Raw genomic sequence first — 23,836 nt, 5'->3', positions numbered from 1 at the left:
TTTAAGAGGGCGGGTCGTAAAGTTTGTGGTTTTGGACGGGAGTGTTTAACCCACACGCGTGAGCGATTCACCGTCAGAGTTCTGCTTTGGTCCCGCAAGAACACATCTTTATTTTGAAGAAATCAGGTGAATTTATGTTTGTTCGAGCTTGTGCTGTCATTCCTTTCAATCAGTTGGCATGCAATCGTGACTTCGCTGGATTGAGTTGGTTGTAATTCTCCACTTCACACACGAGAATGGTTGTAAAGTTTTTGCATGCAAAATCACTGTATACAAATCATGCGCTCTCCCTTTCATTATATTAACAACCACTGTGTTACTTTTGCGGCTCTCATTTCTGCTGCACGCTGTTGCACCAATACAGCCAATGGCTGTCATAAAGTGCATGAGACTCTGCGAGCTGTAGTAAATAAACGTCTTCACAAAGACAATGACTTATACTAGCTATTGACGCCGTCATAGAGGTGATCATTTTCTAATGTGTAATATAAAATATTTGCTTCTAACATTTGAAGTTACCCAATTTGACCAATTGAGAGATACGGCAACTAAAACGGTAAAATAAACAGTATTTATTTTTGTAAAGACAGAATGGTGAAAGCATTAATTGCATTAAGTTAATGATCAGATCATGTGTGGATTTACGGTTGGATTTTAGATATGGCTCCTGATTTACAGTATGTCTCCTCCCATTTCTCACTTTAGGACAGACCAAAAGAGGACTTTGTACATTTGCTGGCCACCTATGACACCTAGAAGTTATGCCTTGGATTGCGTGGACATCCTCCCCCCACTTACCCAAATATTTCTTCTCCCATTTGCAATAAATGATCTGCCACTTTCTCTTGGCCCTTCAACTCTCACCCTCACGAGCTACTCATCTCTGTACTGATGGAGTCCACAAGCTCTTCAGATGAATTCTCCTCTCCTGACATGGCTCCAAAAAAGAAAACATTGGAGGTTTCCTCTGAACCTTCATCTGAATCATCAGCACTTCCCAACCCTGCTTCCCCTGACCCAGACTGTCACAACACCACACCTTCCACTGATTCTTCCCAACCTACCACAAGGAGAAGAACCTTTGCCTCTGTAGCCCAACGAGTGATCATACAGGAAAGACTCAGAAAAGCAGAAGAGGAAGATGATGCAGATGAAGAAGAAGGTAAGAATAATAATACATTATCAGGTTACAGAACAAATAACTTTTGTTTTGCACAATCACCCAGCTACTAGGCCTTCATTTATGTTTGCTATGGACCAGCATTGATGTCAAATATAATATAGCTTTAAATAGATAACCAAGATCCCACTGGCTTCCCCTCCAGATGAAGAACCAGAGGAAGACCTATCGAAAGACCAGATGGAAGAGAAAGCCAAAGCGGGTGATGCAAGAGCTCAGACTCGGGTGAGTATGGGCAGAACCACTCTTGGCATTGTTTCCAACTGCGCTGGTTCATGCTGTCTGCTGCTGAGAGTGTCTATTTTTATCCACTTGCAACATGATGCCATGTGCCCAGAATGATACACAAGATGTTGCTTTGCCGTCAAATGTGGTGTCACCAAGTGTTGAAGCTCATAAATTTTGTCCTATTTTAGTGTATTAAATGACTTCAATCAAATATAGCAAATTGTACAAATATTAGTACAATTAATGAATGTAAAACGGTTGGGGATTAATGGAGGAATAAATATGGGTTTAGAATTTTCAAGAGCCACCAGGCTCGGGTCCCGCGTGGATGGTACTTATGCAAAGGAGTGTATCATGTATTTGGACATACCAAGACATACTTAAATAACCACAGAGGGTGTGTGCATGTGAACAGCCATTGGATACAGTTTGGACATATTTCTATGATTTAAAATAAGATTGTTTATTTTTCCATTCCTCATCAAACACATTTAATAGTGTGAGAAAGCCGTTATATAATGTCCGTTAATATTAGAAAATAGTCTCCTGAAACCCACAAATGTCTGTGACTGAACTTTAAGGAAATTATGTTTTTTAAATTAATTCTGTTGGATTCATTCGTCTCAATCTGGGATTATTAGATGAATTTTGATTTTACCTTTCTATGGTTTATGAATAGCAAAGAAGAAATGTTCTTATATTGCATCATACTGGATTGTGCACTTGTACTAAAATAACCTAATTCATGTTAAAATCTTTTTTTTTTTGCATGAATTTGAGCTATAGCTCATGCAACGGTCATATTGTAGTCAATGTTCTTTGTATTTAGGTTAAGCGACAATACACACAGTGAATTAATCTTCTTTACATCTCTTCTGTCCATCAGCTGGGTCAACACTACTTGATTCTTGCCGAAGAAGAGGATAAAGATCTAAACAATCGTCTGGCTGTTAATTGGTTGGTAAAAGCAGCAAAACAGGGAAGAAAGACTGCAGCAAGAGCCTTGCAGCGATGCTGGATTCTTAAAATAGGTTATTGTGCCAATACATATGTAGACTAGTGTGTGAGTGGGGGTGGGGCAGTGGGGGATTTGCATTGCTGATTTTTGGAGTCTCTCACCCAGGAATCACCCCAGAGAACGAGGAAGATGTTCGTAAACTGTCGGCAGAGACTAAATTTGAGAGGGCGGTGCGTAAAGCAGCCATGATGATGTACTGGAAGCTTAATCCAGAGAAGAAATCCAAAGTGGCCATGGCTGAGATGCTGGAGAATGTCAGCCAGGTCAACAAAGGACTGGGTAGGAGCCACACACACACATTTGGTACCGTGTATGTATGTGTGGATAATAATTTATAAAACATTTGCAAAAATGTTTTTTTAGACTGAGTACGAGTATACCAATACTTGATATTTTAATCAGATATTGCTCAAGTGGAACACAAATCACACATTTTTCTTGACCAACTGTAACATTTCAGTAACGTGGCATTTTAATTGGCCCTGAACATTAGGAGACACCGCAAAAAGGATATCTGGCCCCACCTCGGACGAGACTCAGAAAATACTGGAAAACATGGTCAGCAATGAGAGTGAGTATCCGTCGAGCTAAATGGTAACAAAACTTGCACTTGGAGATTAGGGTACGCTCTGTCTCCTCAGCCAATCAGATGGTGGACTTGGACGACTTTGTTGAGATGACTAAAAATTACGCTGGTGGTATTGTTTCGTCATCATCTGAGGCTGAAAATCCTGATGCCACGGAGGTAAAAAAAAAAAAAAAAACATGAGCACAGAAACAGCAAGTAAAGTGCTCTATCTGTGTTTTGTTGTTCAAGGCTGAGCTGCCCTCCTCAGAAGACAATAAGCTGCATAGAGGCTCTTGGGGTTTTGGCAGGAGAGGAATGTTGCTGGACACAAAGCATACTGTCGCCATTAAAAAAGCAATGGCTATGAAATCACACTTAATGGTATCTTCTTCAAAAATGACCATTAATGTTCATGTTGGGATTCCTTCTTTAAGTGGTGTGTCTGGTACCATCAGATGCTTCACTATCCGGTTGATACTGCGATGGAGATGAAGGAGCACCTAGTGGACTGGGCGTCGCGGGCCGGCGTCCAATGGCTGAGCACCATCATCCCCACGCAACATGTCAACACGCTTATCTTCTTCTTCATCATCAGTAACCTCACCGTTGACTTGTTTGCCTTTGTCATCCCGCTATTGGTCTTCTATCTCTCCTTCATCTCCATGATTATTTGCACACTGCGTGTTGTTCAGAGTAGTAAGGTGAGTTCTTTTCTTTTAGGATATGTAGGAATAGTATAATTTGTGATTGACTTGAGGATTTTTGTCGAGGGGTCAAGTTTTAATCAGATTTTGAATTTATTCAGAATTTAAGGGTACAAATTATAGTAAGATTTTACTTGCTGTAAATTGATAGTGATAATCACAAGCAGAATAGCAAATTATTAGAAAAATGTCTGCGCTTTATAAAAATCTGTTGAAAAAATATCTCTAGGGATTTTTTTTTTTTTTAAAACTCTTAATGCTTCTTGCTTTTACAGACTTGGGAGAACTTTCGAGCTCTGACGTCTCTCTTAACCCGCTTTGAACCTGGCCTGGATGTCGAGCAGGCAGAGACCGACTTTGGCTGGAATAACCTCGAGCCGTACCTCTACTTCATATTCTCTGTCTTCTTCGTCATATTCTCCTTCCCCGTTGCTGACAAGGGCTGGATCCCTTGCTCAGAACTCTCCACGGTGGCCATCTTCTTTACGGCCGTCAGCTACCATAGCCTCAGTCCCATGGCTACCACATATGCACGACGAGCAATGATCATAGAGGTGAGAGTGCCTAAACACCATTGATATTATTTCGTTGAATTTATTTGTTTTGAGCAAAATAAAACCGAAATATTTCATAGATACAAAAAGCCAAATAATAACACAAATGGGTTAATTAACAAAACTGACCATTGTGAATAATTTCAGGTTGCGTCATCACTTTGTGGCCTGACTCAGCTTCTGCCTGGAAACATGACATTGCTTGGCATCTTGGGACGCACATTTGCAACTCTGCCCCTAGGGGAGTCTGTGGTACTGCAGCTCAGTATTCCCTGCTTGCTGTATGTTTACCTTTTTTACCTGTTCTTCAGGTGAGCATTAACCACAGGAGATTTTCATGGACACTCACAGTTGAAATCCCATTTTGCAATTTATTAATTTGTCTTCTCTCTGTGATCAGCATGGCCAGAAAACGAGGCTTCCGGGGGACATACTGCATCTTGGTACCCTACCTCGTGTGTTTCATGTGGTGTGAATTCTCAGTGGTGCTCCTCCAGAATTCCACGGCTGTGGGTATAATCCGCACCTGTGTGGCCTATTTCCTCTTCCTGTTTGCTCTGCCTGTTCTGGCAGTGGGCCTTGCCATCATGCTCTTAATCCAGCTCTTCAAGTGGTTCCTGGAGCTGGAGCTCACCAAGATGATTGTTACTTTAGTCGTATGCGCCATCCCAGTCATCCTCCGGCTTTGGACACGGTTCAGCACGTCTATTCTGGGTGTTTTCCACTCGGCAGCGCGCCGTGGCCCTGTTAAGCTCATTTTAAGTTGCATCTCCATGGTGATCCTCTTCTTCTCCATCTATGTGTATCACGCCGAAGGTCAGAAAGTCTACAACTCCACCTTGACGTGGGATCAGTACAGTCAGGTGTGCGGACCTCCTGCCTGGCAATCCAAAGGTTTGGCCAAGACACAGATCTTCTGTAGTCACCTGCAGGGACACAGGGTCACCTGGACAGGTCGCTTTAGGCAGGTCACTGTGGCCGAGACGGAGAACGGGGCGCAGTCTGTCATTAACATGTTGCCGGTGTTTCTCGGGGACTGGTTGCGATGCCTCTACGGGGAGACGTACCCGAAATGTGAGCCAAAGAATGCGACCATTTCTAGCTCTACGCCAGGTGAGGTCTCATTGCCCATGCTCCTACGAATGCAAGAAGAGGAGGAGATGTGTCAGATCAAAGCTCTGGCCAAACATACCTGTCACGTGAAGCGCTTTGACAGCTACCGCTTCCAGGTGACCGTAGGGATGATTAGGAATAACAGCACAGAGGCGGATGACCAAGGCAGGGATATCGTGCTTATGGCCAGCCATGAATTCCGGCAGGTCCTGCTCAACCTGGAACCCGGTAATATGGTGGAGTTCTGCACCAAGCTGGAAGGCCGTCTCGGAGCTAAGGCCCCAGCTTTGGAATTGAAGGCTATCAACTGTCTGGACTGTGTTTCCCCACTGTTGCCTGGAGGCAGGCAGGTAAAAATCGAGAGAGACTGGAGACGTACCACAATGCGAGCCTTGAATTTCGCATTTGATTTCTTCTTTTCTCCCTTCCTGTCAGCAAAAATCACTGGCTGAGAAGAGACCTAAAACAAAGGCAAAACTGCAGAGCTGTCTTGTTCAATCTTATTTTAACTTCAGAGCTACCTTAAATTTCTTTTCGTGATGACGTTCACCCATGTCAAGCAAAAGTGATACGAGTAATGTTTACCTTAAAATGTAAATAGAACAATTAGTTTTTTACTTATAATTTTGGTGGTGCCAAACAGGAAAGCTGCGATATTTACACTCTGGGATTTGTAAAGAGTGGAAATTTAACACATGCCAACATTATTGAAGTCACTTATCCAAACCACTGCACTACCAATTAACTGGATTACATGTATTTTTATTACCATTTATAATGGGTAAATGAAAAGAAACCTAATTGGGTGTTATAAAGTAAGCGATGGCATCTGTAGATCAATTGATCTTTAAAACTTCAGGGACTATTATCTGATGTCCAAATGATCACAATGCCACGTGCTTTATGAACATGGGAAACCATGTAAAAAGATGTAGTATTCTAACTTTGAGTGTATCAAATATTTTGGCACATAAAGTAAAAGATTTATCGAGTTTTGCTGTTTACATTATACATGCATCATGTCTTATCTGATGATGTACGATACCAGGTATGTCGCTTAATCAGAAAATTTAATTAACCAAAAGAGGAATGGTTTCATACGCATTTTAGAGTAAGCATACCAGCTAAAATGTGTAATGTTTTTTTTTTTTTTAATTTCATTCCTTACTATTTAAAGGAGGAAGTATCCTTTTTTTGGCCTTGTGTATGTTGCAATCTAATATATTGTGAGGTATACTCTACATGGGTGCATGATGGATGTGTAGCGATCACTGGTACTTCATCTGTACACTGTGTCCTCTTTTATCCGAGCATTGCTATTTATGGGCCTATGCGATGAATATAAAAGTGCCTGGCCGTCAAAAGAAACCATATTTGTATGTTTGTTAGTTTTTTTGAAAACACAGGCTATTGTTAGAATTGTATTCATTTTACTTACTAGCCAAAAAGGAAAAAACGTGGTTTATATTTCTGTACCACCGCTGAATCATTTTTGCTTCATTTCTCACTAGGCTATTATTGAGGTCCGTGAAGTCTTATTTGTTATTATTTATTTTATTTGGAACTTGATGTGTCCTTGTTTTTCTAAACACTAGCAAGGCTGTAGCTAGATTCAATACAACACAGACATGGAAAGAGTACCACTAAATGAAGTCAGATTCATTTTATTAATGCACATTCCATCATTCACATTTTTTTCTTCAATCTTTAAACATTTTTAATATACAATTGAGTAATACTGAGTAGTGGCAACATGCTGCTGCTGCTGCACCCCTGAACAAAAATCCTTTCTTGCGTTGTATTTAATGACATAATCACAACTGACAGGTTGTAACTCACCATTGGAGCACAAAGTCCTGAAACTTATATAATGTTTTCTATTACATAAACAATTTTCTTGTGGGTGATGGATAATATTCTGCCAAACCGGATAGTTCAAGGCGCTCTATATTCGAGATACCTAGCGGACACCAATAAGAATACTGTAGTTTAAAAGTGTGTGGATGATTGTGAGGAAAATGTCGTTCGGTTCCAACGACTTCTTTTTGGGATGCATGGTTTCATACAATGAACACTTTTTGCAGCAACGATTCAACACACTCCATTCCAACCCTGCACTGAGACCGTCCCACACCCAAAACCAGTTCTAATAGTCACACTGGGACCAAGGTCACTTAAAAACAAAGCACTTCACTGTAAACAATCAATGTGTGATCAAGTCACACCGTTCGATCCAATACACGTCACCTTATTACGACACTGTACATTGTGGCTTTCGGTGGTGCACCCCAACGTTGCGTGTGGCACTGTGAGGTAAAAAGTGTGATGACCATAACAACCATAATTTCAAAGATACATTTACGTGACATTCCAGTTTCAATGTCAAAGAATCTACAGCGAGATATATAAACAGTGAGCTTTTACTTTGAGCTATGGTATTTATAATGACCTCTGACCTTCATGCACATAAACCTTAATAATCAGTTGAATCAAGGGGCTTATTTATGCACGGTGTGCTTAGATTCCTCCGTCTTAATGATTGTAAACTTTACATTCACATTTAAATGTATATGTTACAAGTTACAACTTTAGCCCATTTTTCATTTGATCGGGCTTAATGTTGGCGTGTTTGGTCTGTGTCCTTGTAACTTTTTTTTTTTTCAACGGCGAGAATAGCAGCAATCTAAAAGTCAAGACAAGCCCAACATGGCAATTATGTACAATAAATTCAATTGTTGATTTGTGCGTAATACCTCTCTCTGTCTAACCAGCAACACATAAATATATACCAAAGCTATTGCATCAAATATTTTGGATTAGTGAGTTGCGTCAATAAATGTGGTTCATGTTCACTTGTAGTGTATTTAACAATCTATTTTATACGTTTAGCACTCTAGAAACAAAAGTGGCGTAAAAAATAACAATGGCTATTTACAGCATACAGTAAAAAGTGTATACACATGTTACCTGCAGAAGAGCTCATGATTTTAAAGCAGAAATACTGCCGCACTGTTTTGAATTGCTATTATTGCAAAGTGGACAAGATAACGGGTCACTTTTTGCATGCAATCTCCAAGAGCGCTGCTCAAAAAGGAGAGAAATTCTGCTGCAATTGTGACCAAAGAAAAAAAATAAATAAATAAATTTCGGTTATTGTGGTCATCATACAAGATTACCACTATCACGATTGTGGTAAGTGAAGACCACAATTTAGCTATCATTTAATAGTATCAAACAATCGTGGTGCTACCCAACACACTTGTTAAAGACTTCTAGAGCACATCAGTGAGGAGTCAACATTTCATGGTCATTGCAGATGGAGAGATGTCCCTGCACCTCTATTAGAAAAAGTGTATGGGAGGTGTAAGAGACACACAATTTATAGAGGATCAAATAAATGTCACCGTTCGTTGGTTATTCCTCAAGTCTCACTGTGCATGTGTGACAACTTCTGCACACTGACATGTTTGTCCATTGTTCATTTAGTCCCCCATCTGTGTCACTGTGTTTCCGGGTTGACACGATCCTGGAAAATGTACAGGTTGTTGGTGGCTGCTATAGCGATGATGTTCTCTGATGGATGCCAAGCCATGTGAAGGATCTTCTTGCTGAAGTCCAAGCTATCGACGCCGACATCTCCTCGGCGACGTTTTCCTCCGGTGTAAACCCGACGGGTACGTAACACAGCCCGCGGCTTGCTGCTCTCTCGCCAGGCCTCGAGGGTCACACCCCGGCCCGTCTCTCTGTCAAACATCTGGAAGAAGCTGTTGTATGCGCCGGTCATGATTACACTGTCAATAGGAAAGGAAAAATGAATTAAATTTTTGTATGAGGTCTATTTCACATGGCCACAGTACATCTCGATTACTAGAAAACTATCTCCTGAATCCCGAGACTTCAGTTCAGTGAGTATCTAAAATAGTTCTCAAAATGCACTGCAAGGGTGTTCTCGAATAATCATTGCCATTATTTTCCATTTGATAACACTCACCTGTCTGAACTGTTCCAAACACACTCAAATTTATCAAAGATGCAGTCGTTCTCGTAGAGTGAGCACAGCTTACTCCTTAGATATTCATGGACCTGGATACAGGGAAACACAATAAGTGTATTTCTGGAGAGGGATCTCCTCCCGCCATTTAGTCAACCATAACACTAACCCACTATTTCCTGTGATTCATACATTCTCACCTGATATGTCTCCACAGGGCCTTTGTCCATGTTCAAGTCCCACACCTTGGCAGTGAGGTAGTCTCTGGTCAGAAGATAGCGCCCACTGTGGCTGAACTTGACATCTGACACAGAGGAGATGATTTCGGAAAAGAAGGAGCGGCTCCCTGGATCTTCAGGTTCTTCAAATACTGGACAAACAGTTGGACATTTATGGCAGGTACAATTAAGTAATATCTGGCATATATTTTCAGCTGTATAAAAAACACTATCTCATTTTTATAAGAATGTTAGTGGCTTACGTTTTGTGTGTTTGTCACAAAGCGCAGAGGATCTCATGTCGCAGAGGCGCAGGGTGCCCTTGCTACTGCTGTATACAAACAGGTGACAGTGTTGCGGGTGGAACTCTGCTGCAGTGATTACCTCTGTAAGATCCTCCATGTTGGTTGGCTTTATGTCCACAATGTCTAGCAAAATGCACTGTCAGGGGTCATACACGACTTTGGTGGGACAACATTCCTCCATACAGATTGTTGGTCTGGTTTTGTTGGAACGCGGCATTCTGCAGGTCTGCAAACTACCATGATCCAATGGTCAGCATATTTCTCCAACACACACATTGCTCATTTTAATAGCCTAGCTCACACCTCAGCGCTGAACCCAAACACCTCAAGCAACCTCAGCATGCATGCACACGCTGCTCCTTTCTCTGTTCTATTTGTGGTGTCCCCGAGTGGTTCAGAAGAGCGTGTACTTGCCCTGTGAATTATTTAAACACTTCTTCCACACAAGAAGAAGAATCAGATTTTCTAGGTCAGCTTCTCTTTTAATGAGAAATTACCAACAGCGTGAAAGACTGCAGCATGTATATTTAGTATTGATCAAAACATGCTTCTTATTCTAAATATAGATGTTGAATTCATATTACAAAAAAATTTGAATGTTTCTATTCAGCATTTAAAGTGTTAAATGTCAGGGGAGTAGTCCCCCAGATGATAACTGCTCAGTTCATATACTGGCACACAAAGCAACAAAAAAAAAAAATGCAAACTTGGCACTTTGGTGGCTGCGTCATGCAGAAGCATTAGCTATTTAAACTAGTGCATGTTGATACATGTATGTGTTCCAGCAACTATGCTGGATCATGTGCTTCTATTATGAAATGTTCGTCTCTATAGGACATATTTCTTCTAAAATCGTTTGCATACAAAAGAATTAAACAATTTAAATTACAATTATAACCGCTTTAGTTGGAAAAAATAAATGGATAAATAAATGAGTTCAAGTCTACGGGAGAGGATTAGGGCCAGTGAAGAAAAATTGTGGAATTCTCACTTTAAAGTCAGAATTCTGAGAAAAAAAAGTCAGAATCCTGTCACCCCCCCCCCCCTTTTTTTTTCTTCTTCACTCGCCCTAATCCTCTTCCGTACAAGTCTCACAGGGAACTAAGAAGGATTAAGTAAACAAGCAGGAAGGATACTGAAGCTGCGGTCAGTGATGCCCAGATGCCACATATTGATACGGAGGTCATCAGCTGACAGGTAGGTCTCCCCGTCACTGTTGACTGAAATGGAGTTGACATGGTAGGTGTGACCGTTGGAGAACACTCGTCTGGGGCGGACCTCCACCATCAAATCTGTGGGTTTCAGTACCGGCACCTAAAAAACAAAATGAATTACAGTATAATGCATCTAATGTGTGTGTGCGTGTGTGTGCGTGTGTGAGTGTGTGTGCACCTGCAGGGAGGTGATGGTGGAGATGTCCTTGAGGCGGCCCTCCTCATCTTTCAGGTTATAGCCCTCTGGTCTCTTGTCTCTTTCACTCACCTTCCACAGTTTAATGGTCTTATCTGTGGCATTCAAAATCACATTTTTACAACAACATATGGATTTGAGTATAGTTCAGGAGAAAAATTAAATTATAGCGACATAAAACAGAAACGCAGACCCACTGGGATGTCGTGAAGAGTGAATTTAACGAAAAATAATAAATAACAATTCAATTATCTTATTTTACTGCACTCTGACAAAAGCGATGAATAGAGGATACATCGCAGCATGTCATAGCCATGGCTAAGATAACATGAAAGAATGTCCCCGGGAAGCTGTCAATAGTATAAAGATAAATCAGATGGAGGGCATAGTCTGTGTTTTGGCATCATTACTATAAGTCATTTTCTGCCAGACCTCGCTAAGTAGCAACTAATATTATTGTATTTAGTGCAGAGCAGTGATTCAATTCCAAAATACAGTTTCTATTAAACTGTGTCATTTTTCGTAATGCAGACAGTTATGTTTTTGGAGTAATATTATTTGTGTGTCAGACTGACATACTGGTGCTCTTACTCTGCCATTCAAACAGCCTCAGGGTCATGACAGTCATAGGGCTTTTGTCAATGAACTATGGGAAGGATGTGCTCCATCACTATCAGTTCTGCCTAGCAACAAGTGGCTACTGACGGGAAAACAAGTTTGCTTCATGAATTAGTTGTTAGTTTGACTTCTCTAGGTGGCACTTGATTTAAAGAAAGAGGTTTAAGAAATGGCCTATGGTGAACAGAGAATGCCATTGATGGGGCTCCATAAGAACAACTGGTTCATGAAGCATCTTGAAGCTTCATTTTCCCAGCACTACAAGTGGCTAAACAGTTTGTGACCGGGAAAAGCAATCGGAACAATTTTCTACATTGCTAGACGTCAGATGAGTTCCATTTAAATTCAGATGTGAGATGTTTTAACGAATGATGAGTGATCTGTGTTGCCTTCACAGTTTGGATGGGATTCTCACCATTGGTGGAAAGGAGAAAATGAGCAGCATTCTGTTGTGACAGCCATTTAATCTTGTTGATTTTTTCTTCAATCTCCAGACTCTTCAGGTAGTCAAAGTCTGGCTCGTGGCTCTGGAAGGTGCTGTATACATTATACTCCCCTGAGTCCCCGATCTCCAACACCTCCTCGGACTCCCCTTTAGACTGTCAAATAGGAGGAGAAATCAAAACCTCATTCTACTCCGCCGAGGTTTGTCGATGCTGACCAGAATAGTATTATCTGCTGACCTCTGTTTCTCTCTGGAAGATGACCACTCGGCCTCCTTTGTCCCCCGTGGCCAGTAGGTCCCCTGTCTGGTTGAACTCCACCGTGGAGATGACATCAGCTTGGAAAAGAATAAAACGGGAGTGGTTGACGGTAATAAAACTTACGAGATCTCTCATCCATTTATAGATGTAGTGCGGCTTTTGGTGTCATCCAAAAATGATATAGATAACATGCCATCTGTTCTACCTTCAGTGACATAGTCTCGTAGGAAGGTGTGGTTGATCTTGGGGCTCTCAGCGTCCTCGCCCATCTGAAGCTGAAGGAGGGTGACCCGCCAGCGTGCCCGTCCTGAGGGGAAGGGTCCGATCCGTTCTCTCGCTTCCCGCCCAGGCTCCGCCCATGCTGCTAGGGCCTAGCGAAGGGGCCTGGAACAAGGCATCCTGGGTAACCAGCAGGCCAGGGGGAAATGGGAAAAGGTGGTAGTGAGCAGATGGAGATGGATAATAAGCTTGAGGGGAGAAGCTTCAGGATGCCGGAATGTGGAAAGCAGATGAAAATGGATGGCGGAGGAGAAGTTGCAGAGTAGAGGAGGGGCCAAATGAATGTAATTGCTGGTGATGAGAAGAAGAACAAATAGGCATGTCATAAGGCAGACTGACAAAGCTCGGAACAGCTTGCCAAAGTTATGACCTTTAGTGTAACACGCCCATTAGTGAAGACACACGTGTCCATGCAAAAGATCTAACAATATATAGTAGCAGCAAATCCCCACATGAATATTTACTATTTGCTCTGCCAGGAGATACAAGGGTGTGGTAGCCTTCCCTGCGTACTTTCCGGATCGCTGCCCAGTGCCACTCACACACTCGCACACACACACACTGTCAAATAGATAGTCCTTGATGGAGAGCAAAGGAGAACGTGATGTCTTGCCTGTGCTGCAGGAGGACGGGAAGCAAAGGAGGTAGACAGGCCTCAGCACACCTACCAGATCGACTGCTTCCTTGCTGCTATATTCCTGATGGGAAGTGAAGGTCTTCTGCAAGGTGGCTGAGAGAAGATAACAGGGGAGAAAGGGTAGCGGTAAGAAAGGGGGGTGGAGAAAAATGAGCACAAGTGGGGGATAAGAATGAGGATGTGGATGCACTGTGCAATGATGGTGCTGAAGTGATCCCGTGCAGCATCCACTGTGTCATGGCAGCCGCCTGACAGGCAGCCAATCACAGAGTCGATGTCCTTGGAGAGCCCTCCCACTGCAGCTGATGAGGTGGAAGAGGCCAGTAGGGGGAGCAGTTAAACCCTCAATGATGCGTGCGTATGGCTAAAATCCAGCATCTTTTTTTTTTTTTCAAGAAAATTGAATTAAAATTCATTGGTTGCATGATGGCTTAAGTAAATTGACCGTATAGGCACAGTCGAATTAAGAAAAAACACGTGGACTCCGTTTACTCAATGACTCACTGATTCCTTATTCTTCTCATATCTGGAAGGTTCCATTGTTTCTTATTGACAAGTAAGCAATTTCCTGCCAACTGCAGTCAGATCAGTTTTCATTCCTCTCTAGTTCCCCTTGACCCTATAGTAAACAAATATGATGCAGTGTACATATCAGTATTTGTTCAACTGTTTAGTGAGCATGTCATATATGCACAATCAAAGATGTTAAGAGAGTTATTGTTATAATTAAATGTTGCAGTATGTTAGTTAATTGGGTAATTTTAAAAAGTTAATGTTAAAGTTACTTTTAATGAATGATTGTAACTCTGACAAGCCACAACATTATAGCTACAATCAAACTCTCCTTTAACAAGGATGTTAAGAATATATCTAAATTTTGTACTTTTCAATCATATATATTGCAGTTGCAATATCCAATTTTTTTATATATAAAAATATAATATGTGGGTTGAAATAAAGAATTTTCAAGTTAATTCATTTAGCCGGGATAAAGCAGGGATGGGCAACTTGTATGGTTCAAACTTATATGTTTTTTATTGTATGCATAGTACATGCATTGAAAAATGTACTGCCACAAATGAAATCCGGTATATTAAGAGAACGTATTTTGTCCATATTTGAAACAGAATAAACACAAGTTTAGGGTACTATACCGTGGTTACACTGGGTTTTCATACATCCAGTTCCCAATTATGTCCTCTAGATGGCAGTAGTTCGTTTACTTATGGTAAAGTGCCTGCACGTTATATTTAATCGAAGAAGAACTCAATCGAGCGACAGGGGAGAAAAAAATGACAGGGCGCGCAAAAAGAAAGCCCAAATCCATTCAGGTAAATTCTCGCAGCCCTAACCTTCCTCCATTGTGCATGCGCGTACTGATTCCATAAGTAATACTGTAGCTGTGCAATTGTCTCTCTTTTGGGGTTTTGAATAGGTTGCAAATTGCTTCGGGTTAGGGTTGTTGGGCATGCTGTGTGGACAGTGCTGCACCAACATGGCAGCAGGCTTAAGGAGTGGACGCTTGTGCAGAAATAACTATTGTAAATAATGGCGTCACCTTTTAACAGGATCAATTTTCTGCCCCGTGTACGGTGCAGCTAAGCGAGAATGAATAGTATGAGTTACCAAATGCTGTGAACTCCGCTCGTGTGCTAGCAAACTTTGATGCATTATACAATACAATACTATAATAAGTGATGAGTCACTTGGGCCTGCAAAACCGTATGTGCGTGCTTAAAGACTTTTATTCACAACCTAAACTATAAGATAGTATTGTTTCATTCATTTGTAATGACGGCGCAATGACGTCATATCCGTTTAGCCTCTTTTGTTTTGGAAATATTTCTAGGTGAAGTCGAAGCATTTATCCGTTTTTTGAACCGCTTTATCCTCAAAGGTTGCAAAATGTAAAGCTTGCAAGATATGCACGATGGGTAGTAACTTGCAAAAACGCAATAAAACGAGGGTATAACCACAAAGAAAACTCCAGCAGACCACTTTAAAGCAAAAACTACAGAAGACAGAAAAACTGAAAAGCATCAAACCATGTTCCGTGTGTTTCTTCTTAGCATGCATTACGTTACAATTTCTCAGTTGCTCTGTTTTTGTCAGGAGACGGGTGAAGGCAAGGGAGATGTGAAGAAACCACGTCCTGATGACGTCAAGGCCCCGCCCCCATCCCAGGTGTCTCCACAGCAACGTGAAGAGATGCTGCAGCTCTACAAACTGCACATGCCCGAGGACCTGTATCATTTTTGGGACTTATGCAAGGAGCTTTGCCCTGACAACCCCTGTGGTAAGGTCATCACGGTTTTGATCACTATATTTTGAGTCCAGTTTTACAATAAAATGAATGAAAAAGTAATAATATACTGAGTGACTATTGTGGTAATATCACCAAATCACGATAGAGGAAGCAACAAAACAGTGATGTGGTTTTAGAGAGCATGCAAACTCCACCTGCACCGCTGAACAATGAAGTGGACGTTCTAAATCGTGCCACCATGTCCCTTGAATCACTTATTATTATTGTTATCATAATTTCTAGGTGCCCTGAAAGACACACTTGGTTTGCAGCTAGTCGGTCCTTTTGACATTCTGGCTGGAGCTCACCAAAACTGCAAGAATGCTTCTCCTAACTTCTACCTTCACTGGAGGTATTTCTATGACCCACCAGAGTTCCAGACCATTCTTCAGGGCAGTGAAGAAAGCCAGCATCACATCGGTTACTACAGGTACCAAATGTACACGTGCTAATACTCCAACATCAATGTATGTTTTGAACCTCTAGAGGTTCTTTAACTTTGTCAGTCATTGTTAGATGCATGGTAACAACTTGTGTGTTTTTTCTTCAAACTTTCATTAGAGATAATCCAGACTCCCTTCCCTCCTTTGTTGGGGAGAATGAAGCCAAGAAGGGGTGCACTATAACACAGATGGGAGACAATGTGTTTGCTGCTGTTCAGTAAGTACTGAGAGAAAGATCTCATTCTACTCTTTGCAAAATAAGCCAACAAACATGTGCAATGATAATATTGAACTACTGTTTGTTTTACTGATTGACAGCCTGTTCCTGTTAAAAAAGAAGAAGGACAAAAGCAGGCCGAAAACCGTGGAAGACGATTTCAAAAGACTGGAGGAAAAGCTGAGTGAGCGAGCAGAAACCCTCAACTTGTCTTTAGAGCTGAAGACCAAAGGCATGAAGCAGCGGGACAAGAAGGTAGGTCCCTCAAAGTTCAAGTCGCCCTGTTACCTCAGTCATACTGTACCTCTGCTTACTACGTGTTTTTATGATCCTCCCTAGGTGGTTACCAGAACGTTCCATGGTGCTGGTATTGTTGTACCTGTTGACAAGAATGATGTGGGCTACAGAGAACTTCCAGAAACTGATGGTCAGTCAATATACTTAGAGTGGCATCTCCATATTCTCCTATTCTAAATCAATTTCTATTTCTATTTTTTTCTTTATTCTGCATGTAGCTGCTCTCAAGAAGATCTGCAAGGCCATTGCTGAAGCCCAAAATGACGAAGAGCGTGTCAAAGCTTTTAGCCCTATTCAGCAGATGATCACATATGTTCAGTTCGCCAACGATGAATGTGACTACGGCATGGGCTATGAGCTAGGAGTGGACCTTTTCTGTTTTGGATCCCATGTGAGTAGTGTGCATTAAAATGTGCATGCTATTCGAGCAGCAACAAGTAATTAATTTAATCCTATTCTGTTGATTATCTTGTCAATTAATCCATGACATGTATTTTTGACAAATAAGTCAGTTAAAACAAGTTCTCAAAACAAACCTCTACATTCTATTGATCTGCTCCCTCACCATCATTGCTACTTGGTTCAGTTGAATTTTGTTCAATATTTATGACGACATGTGATACATTTGTATCAAACTTATCTCATTAATTGTCTCTTGTTTTTCCTATAGTACTTCCACAAGGTTGTCAAGCAACTTTTACACATGGCCTATAATTTACTAAACAGGGATCTGTTTGGAGAGATTCTGGAGGCCCACCTCACCAGCCGTAACCGTGACAACCTGGACCAGCTCTCAGCTTCTTAAATGTGTCATAAGTACATTACAATTCCGGTCTAATATTTCTCCTCCATGTGATAACTTTTGTCAACATTGGTTGTATTGGTGCTGCTGTTATTAATAGGTTCTGTTCAGTTTTTTTTCAATGTAAAATAAAGTATTTTTTATATTTTTAAAACCTGTCCTGTCTAGATTCTTGATAATTTCTAGTTGATGTATGCATAATGAGTGCAATACACTGACCTTCCCTTTGTTTATTGACAAGTAATTTTATACTGAGGGCATGTAACGTAGTAATGATTGTAATTCCGTGTGGAAGAGTCAGGGGGCAGTGTTTCACAGTTAATTAGATAAGTGACTACGAAATGACTAAAACTAGTACTGTATGATACGAAAGTTACATTGTTTACTAGTCACTCAAAGCATCATGCAGATCCAAATACATGGATGCAATTCCAAACTATACCAAGAATAATTTACTATTTTATGGTCTAGGTTGTGTGACAATGAAGATCGGTTAAAATAAACACCTGCAGATTTGCTCCATTCAATACCCAAGGCTTACTGGATGATTGTTTTTTATTATTTTTTTCTCCCTGACAGCCTTCATTAAATGTTGCTCAATGAATAGGCTCTTTTTTAATTTTTATTTTTAATGTGGGAGGGACATTAAACAAGCAATTAACTTTACCTTCCATAGACACTGCAGTGGAATATATGATGGGTGGAGGCATCCTTAGCAAAACAAGAACGCGATGGGTCCTGCATTGCATTTACGTTCCATCGGCGAAAATGAAGTACACAAGCTTCTCTTTCGAAAGTAACGTGTAACGCCGTCATACCAATCGAAAAGAAATTGCATTCTTTCTCATATAATTGTGCAGTGTACTTCTGAAGCAAATAGAAAAGGTAATATATATTTTAAGAGAGGTGCCTGTTACATACTTTGACTTGTTATAATTGCTGTGGTGGACATTTCGGTGTCACGGGATGACCCTGAATGCATCATCGATTCTGCAGCGTTTCGGTAAGCGCGTCAGATGCGCGCTCACGTGCACGCGCTCAAGCAGCATCCCGTGAATACAGGAAGCGCTCGTTACCCTTTTCAAACAACACTCGCGTTTGTCCTCCGATCACAGACGCCACGGGATGATCACCCCTCAACTGTGTGGATTCTGAGACCCATGCACTAACATCCGTCTTGGACCTGCAAAAGCACCCCTGTTATTCCTCGACTTTGACAACGTCGCTTCCAGCTGCAGCCAGACAAAATGTCAAGCAGCCCCGAAGACGCTCTCTCCAGGGGCGGTGGCTCCGACCTCAAACTCACCTCCTCAAACAACACCTCACCGGAGGGCGGACAGCCGCCGCCGCTGCACCAGGGCCGAATACGTCAGGTGGGTGTCATTCGGTTTGTGGGACCGCTCAGTTGCACTGATGCTTGCTGGGAGCGGTGATAGGCGTTGCCGCGTCTCCTCACATTTGCGCAGCTTACCGATACCGCCACTCAGATATTCTAAGTGTATTTATTTTCCATATCTACGTGACAGTGGAAAAAAATGTTTTGATGTGTGTGTGATTGTGCATCAGGGGGAGTGTTAAAGGGAACAGAATGAATTGTCAACAACACAAGGCCTGTATTGATGCTACTAGTCCCCATTAAGTCAAGATGAGACATTCGGATCCTTCATTTCTGTTTAAACAAAACCCCCATTATATAAAATGTCAACATATAATTAGCCTGGAGAATCTGGCGTTTTCATGTGTTATGGTGATGGCAGTTGACTGTTTTGAATGTGGATGTTTACTCCCTCTTATGTTTTTCCCTGACACTAATGTGATTCCAGTAATGGACTGTATAGTGCTAAGCATACTTTATTCCTCCATCATTGCTGGGTGGGGCCACCGAGCATACTTGGATGCAATCTAGAGACTTCAATATGAAAAACCTTGAAATATTAATTGCTATGATTTCATTCGGGCTTCCTGGTGTAGCATGCACCATAAAATTAACATTTTTACTGCCTTCTGAGCTAATAATTCCTGTAGCCACATTTGTGCTGTCTGCTCGCATTGTTTGTGTCGTTGATTTTAAGACTTTGGTTCTAAGCTTGATGTTTTGCAGTAGTAATAGTGTGACACGATAGGAGAAAATACACACAGATTCATTGGATATGAGAGTAAATGTTTGTGCCTTTTGCCTGGCCACTGACTGTGAGTGTTGACAGCCATCATTGTAGGGCAGCCAGTGTTTTGTTTCTATTTCCATTTTAGTTATTGTTACATGAGGGCAAGCTTTGACTGAGGAAAGTTGCATTTTGTGTTTGTCCCATTCTGATTGTCTTAGTGTAGTGATAATTCCCCAGTAGTGTTGTTGTGCACACGGCTGGTGTTGTTGCAATCAGTCAGGAACAGATTCCCACTGAGGTGTGAATGAATTTCTATCTCTTTATGTGCCTTTATGTGTTTGACTGGGCTAGCAATTCAGGTTGTAATCTGTGTTTTTTATTGCCTGCAGTCAGATAGGCTGCTCCTTCCCAGCAACCTTGAATAGGATAAGCAATAGAAAATGGATGTGGACATTTGTAGATTTTTTTTTTTTAACTGAGCTCACATCTTCTATTATCCAGCAATAAGATACTTTTGCCTTTTCCAGTTGGCATAAAAGTCTGATTAGCACCTTAATGAATCATCAACTTTTCCCTTAAGCCTTGGACTTAGCATTAATTCAAATGATTTGAGGCTAAACATATGCATGTTTGGTTTGGCTCCAACACACTCATAAGCCTATTAAGGATAAGCGATATGAAAAATAAGTCTGAAGTTACAAAGATAGGTTTTGAAAACAAGGCAATAAATGTTCGGTAGGTCAAAATTGTATGGCTTTCATCAAGTAAAAGTTTCATTTTCATGACCTCAACATTCTGAAATGTTGAAAAATCACAATTTGTAAATAGTATTCAATAAAGAAGTGAAAAATGTGGCAAAACAATTGCTCATTACCTTGCTGGTGATATAGACACCCACGAGGTAAAAAAACAACATACCCATATGTTGGTTTTGGTTTCAATACGAAGCTGACCGTTTCCCTTTGGCTAGTTTTGCAATCAATTTATAATTCTACGTAATTCTGAGCTAATATTTAATAATTTGCAGGATTTTCTATCAACTCCCATGAGCCTTTGCATAGCAACTGTTGATATGATAGAGTTCATGACCCCAAAATTGCTGTTTGGAGTTTGTCTATTTTTGGTGTGAATGCGGTGATGTTGCAAGGTGACAAGAGTTTTGTGAGGATGCAGGTCTCAGGTGGCGGAGAAGATGAGAGTAAGAATGACAAAGCCTGTGAAAGGGCAAAGCTGGTTCAATATAATGAAAGATGTCATCACTCATTGTAACAATGGCGGTCAGCAGTGTAAAGGAGAATGGTGACGTGGAAACAGTGTGTTGGTGCACATGTCCTCAAGATGGATAGCTTCATCTCGGCCAAATGCGTGTGCATCTACGTACATGTTAACTATTCGGAACAATAATTTCCATTTGCATTCATTTCTATTAATGGTATAGAGACCTTATTTAACTTAAAATTGTCCTAATCCAAATTTCAGCTCCTCATGTAGAATACATTTAACAGCAATCTTGCAGCATTTTATACAATGTGCTTGCCAGCTTCTATGCGAATATTTAAAGATGTTTTTGACGAGACAACATGACCTATTTCTTCCTTGGCACGACGCAAAGTTTATCTCAGAGTACAATTTTTTTAAAAATAGCTCCTGGACTTCTGATTATACACTTCACTTCCTATCGACGCCTTAAATGGTGACTTATATAATTTTTCTTATTTACCGTATTTTCCGCACTATAAGGCGCACCTTCAATGAATGGCCCATATTAAAATTGTGTCCATATATAAGGCGCACCGGATTATAAGGCGCACCTTCAATATATGGCCCATTTTAAAACTTTGTCCATATATAAGTCCATATATTTGGACACGCCTGCCGTAGTGGCTCAATATTGGTCCATATATAAGGCACACCGGATTATAAGGCGCACTGTCGGCTTTTGAGAAAATTGGAGGTTTTTAGGTGCGCCTTATAGTGCGGAAAATACGGTACTGTAATTTCTCATTGTCTCCGGCTTGCTTCCCAATTGATCCCTCCCTCAATTCTCCTACACTTCCTATACTCTTCAGCTCAGATTTTACTGCAGCCTTTTAAGATTTTTTTTTTTTTTTTTTTATCACCACTGTTTACTCTCACCTATATTGTCCTTCCTTTCTCCAGAGCAGTTAGTATATGGTAGGACTTTACTTTCACTTTCAATAACTATTGCGGCATGCTTGACCACAGCACCACAACAAACCCGCACATGGATATTTGCCAAGTTGTGGCTTCTATCTAATGTACACATGTTAACATAGTTGTATTTACAGGAGCAATAAAATAGCGTTAAGTAACCACTGAAGTACATCGACGGATATCCTCCAGCGCTGGAACAGATAAACATTCACTTTGCAAGCTAATTCATGAAGCTGGTTTGTTTTTAAATATTTTCTCTTTTTCAATTTTGTATGACAGCTACTAAATGAAAATCTATCATTTAAGAATGTTATGAAACACAGGCAAAGGAAGTGCAGATTTCATATTCCATAGAGGCCAGGTGTTTTTTGACCTGCAGCAGTGGGACACATTTAGAAGTTAATTATTCATGATGGCCTTTGCATTGTTTCTCCTGCAGGAGATGAGCAGAAAGATAGCGAGGTGTGGCTCGTGATCTCAGAAGCTTCCGAAATGTTCGTCTGCTGCTTACATGATTAAAACTTCCCATCAGAACTTCAGAGCAACCTCATGTTTACCCTATTAGAAAGATGAAGTGCTCATCTTTTTTTTTTCCCTCAATTTTCTTATTGCCTGCCTTCATGAACCCTGTGTGGCTGTGTTGTTTGCTGCGTCAGTGAGTATTAGGTCACACACATGCTTGACTGTTCCTGATACATTCAACTAGAGGTGAAATCATTTTATGCCTCAGTAAATATAGCAAGCTGACGCCAGATGAGATCAGCATTCAGATGGGGAATATAGTCACTCGCTTTTAACTAATTTTGCACGCAAACAGTAAGTCCGAATGGTAAATTGGAATTAACCCAGATTTCTCTTTTTTTAGTATGGTTCCATGTAAATAATATTTTAGTTGGTGTACCTAGCCTTTTACCAAAAGTCAACTAGGATAGGCTCCAGCTCACTCCCTGAACAAGATATGCCGTTGATAGAAAATGGATTGATGGATATATACAATTTAATTGCTGCTTAATTTTTCTTCACATAATATTTCTTCTTCATTGGCGATTGGAGTAAAATCAAATTAAGGTGACAGATCTTCTTGCTTTTTTCTATCCATACAAGATCACAATGTCATTAGTAACCATAGCAATTGTCCAGTATGTTCTCATTAATGACTCGGTCGACACAATCTATAGTAATTGTTAATTTCCTCCTGGGCTATAGCCTATAGGGCCTATTCTCATATTAATGGGGATGGCATACATCATGCATACCCAAGGGACTAGTGATGTATTTCAAAGAGACAAAGTTGCATATTAATATAACGACTATATCGGCCCAAAGAAACCTTGTGGATATTTGTTACGCTTATTTTGCATTTTACTAATAGTAGCATGTCATATTTAACAATAAATAACCCAGGAAGGAAAGAATGGCTTTGTTGATGTAAAAATCTATGTACGTTGCATATTTTATGGTATAGATTATTTTAGACTACTCTATGCTATGGAAAAAAAAGCACTGGTAGGTCTGTGTCTTGATGTAGCAAAAGCAATCAGTTAATGTGATGCTCCCCGCCTGAAAGGCTGCTGGGATGCCTTGTTTACTCAACAACACTGAAGGACGTCGTGTTACTGATAATGTCATCCATCAGATGTCTCGGAAAGTGTGTCTGCATTTGTCGAAGCATGACTTGGTTGCTACAGGGTGTGGTCTTTTAGTCTAACCTATTTTCTCCAGGGGCCTCCATCCTGCTTTCCCCCTTCACCCTGGTCTCCATGTTGTTTCATAGGCGTGGTCTCATGGGAGTTCATGTCCCACGTGGTATTAGATTTGATTCAGTGAGTTGGTTTCCTGGGAGAGACTGCTTGCACTCTGCATGCTTTATGGTCTTGACCTTATAAAGCTACATGAGTTCTGAAAAATGACATTTAGTAAATTATATCTGTGAATGCATGCATCCATTACTGTCTGTAAATGGGA

The 23,836-nt window shown here is 40.9% G+C and overlaps 4 protein-coding genes across 8 annotated transcripts in view; 3 read left to right on the top strand and 1 right to left on the bottom strand.

The window, feature by feature from the left end:
• Window positions 1-21: 21 nt before the first annotated feature.
• Window positions 22-7,005, top strand: wfs1a (Wolfram syndrome 1a (wolframin)). Its single transcript, XM_088373727.1, has 12 exons — window positions 22-126; window positions 706-1,162; window positions 1,326-1,405; window positions 2,295-2,439; window positions 2,532-2,705; window positions 2,920-2,997; window positions 3,068-3,171; window positions 3,244-3,375; window positions 3,450-3,695; window positions 3,974-4,252; window positions 4,400-4,563; window positions 4,653-7,005. The coding sequence occupies exons 2-12, from the start codon at window positions 892-894 to the stop codon at window positions 5,815-5,817; spliced, it is 2,838 nt and encodes a 945-aa protein (XP_088229853.1). The 5' UTR covers window positions 22-126; window positions 706-891; the 3' UTR covers window positions 5,818-7,005.
• An 8-nt stretch (window positions 7,006-7,013) lies between these two features.
• On the bottom strand, window positions 7,014-13,758 carry ppp2r2ca (protein phosphatase 2, regulatory subunit B, gamma a). Of its 4 annotated transcripts, none has more exons than XM_088373728.1 (10): window positions 13,559-13,758; window positions 12,817-13,181; window positions 12,591-12,688; window positions 12,323-12,506; window positions 11,272-11,384; window positions 11,016-11,193; window positions 9,838-10,002; window positions 9,557-9,726; window positions 9,357-9,448; window positions 7,014-9,156 (listed from the first exon to the last, which is right to left on the bottom strand). In XM_088373728.1, the coding sequence occupies exons 2-10, from the start codon at window positions 12,878-12,880 to the stop codon at window positions 8,865-8,867; spliced, it is 1,356 nt and encodes a 451-aa protein (XP_088229854.1). In that variant the 5' UTR covers window positions 12,881-13,181; window positions 13,559-13,758; the 3' UTR covers window positions 7,014-8,864. The 4 variants fall into 4 exon arrangements, with proteins under 4 accessions (XP_088229854.1, XP_088229855.1, XP_088229856.1 ...); XM_088373729.1 differs by having other exon boundaries at window positions 12,817-13,092; XM_088373730.1 differs by having other exon boundaries at window positions 12,817-13,010.
• Window positions 13,759-14,757: 999 nt separating this feature from the next.
• On the top strand, window positions 14,758-17,745 carry hpf1 (histone PARylation factor 1). 2 transcript variants are annotated; one of them, XM_088373732.1, is made up of 8 exons: window positions 14,758-14,858; window positions 15,640-15,823; window positions 16,076-16,262; window positions 16,394-16,492; window positions 16,594-16,747; window positions 16,832-16,919; window positions 17,008-17,180; window positions 17,460-17,745. In XM_088373732.1, exons 1-8 carry the CDS (start codon window positions 14,820-14,822, stop codon window positions 17,592-17,594), a joined length of 1,059 nt encoding a protein of 352 aa, XP_088229858.1. In that variant the 5' UTR covers window positions 14,758-14,819; the 3' UTR covers window positions 17,595-17,745. The 2 variants fall into 2 exon arrangements, with proteins under 2 accessions (XP_088229858.1, XP_088229859.1); XM_088373733.1 differs by having other exon boundaries at window positions 14,794-14,858; window positions 15,643-15,823.
• Window positions 17,746-18,568: 823 nt separating this feature from the next.
• Window positions 18,569-23,836, top strand: part of LOC148399391 (uncharacterized) — a 62,078-nt gene continuing 56,810 nt past the window's right edge. The window contains exon 1 of the mRNA XM_088374832.1: window positions 18,569-18,964. Coding sequence (XP_088230958.1) covers window positions 18,839-18,964 — 126 coding nt within the window. The 5' untranslated portion in view covers window positions 18,569-18,838. The remainder of the gene's footprint in view (window positions 18,965-23,836) is intronic.

The sequence above is a fragment of the Syngnathus floridae genome, chromosome 4 (genome assembly GCF_059516105.1).
Source record: "Syngnathus floridae isolate MCC-2025c chromosome 4, RoL_Sflo_1.0, whole genome shotgun sequence".
Lineage (NCBI taxonomy): Eukaryota > Metazoa > Chordata > Actinopteri > Syngnathiformes > Syngnathidae > Syngnathus > Syngnathus floridae.
The sequence above is the reverse complement of the archived record's forward strand: the minus strand, read 5'-3'. Positions and strand labels throughout refer to the sequence as shown.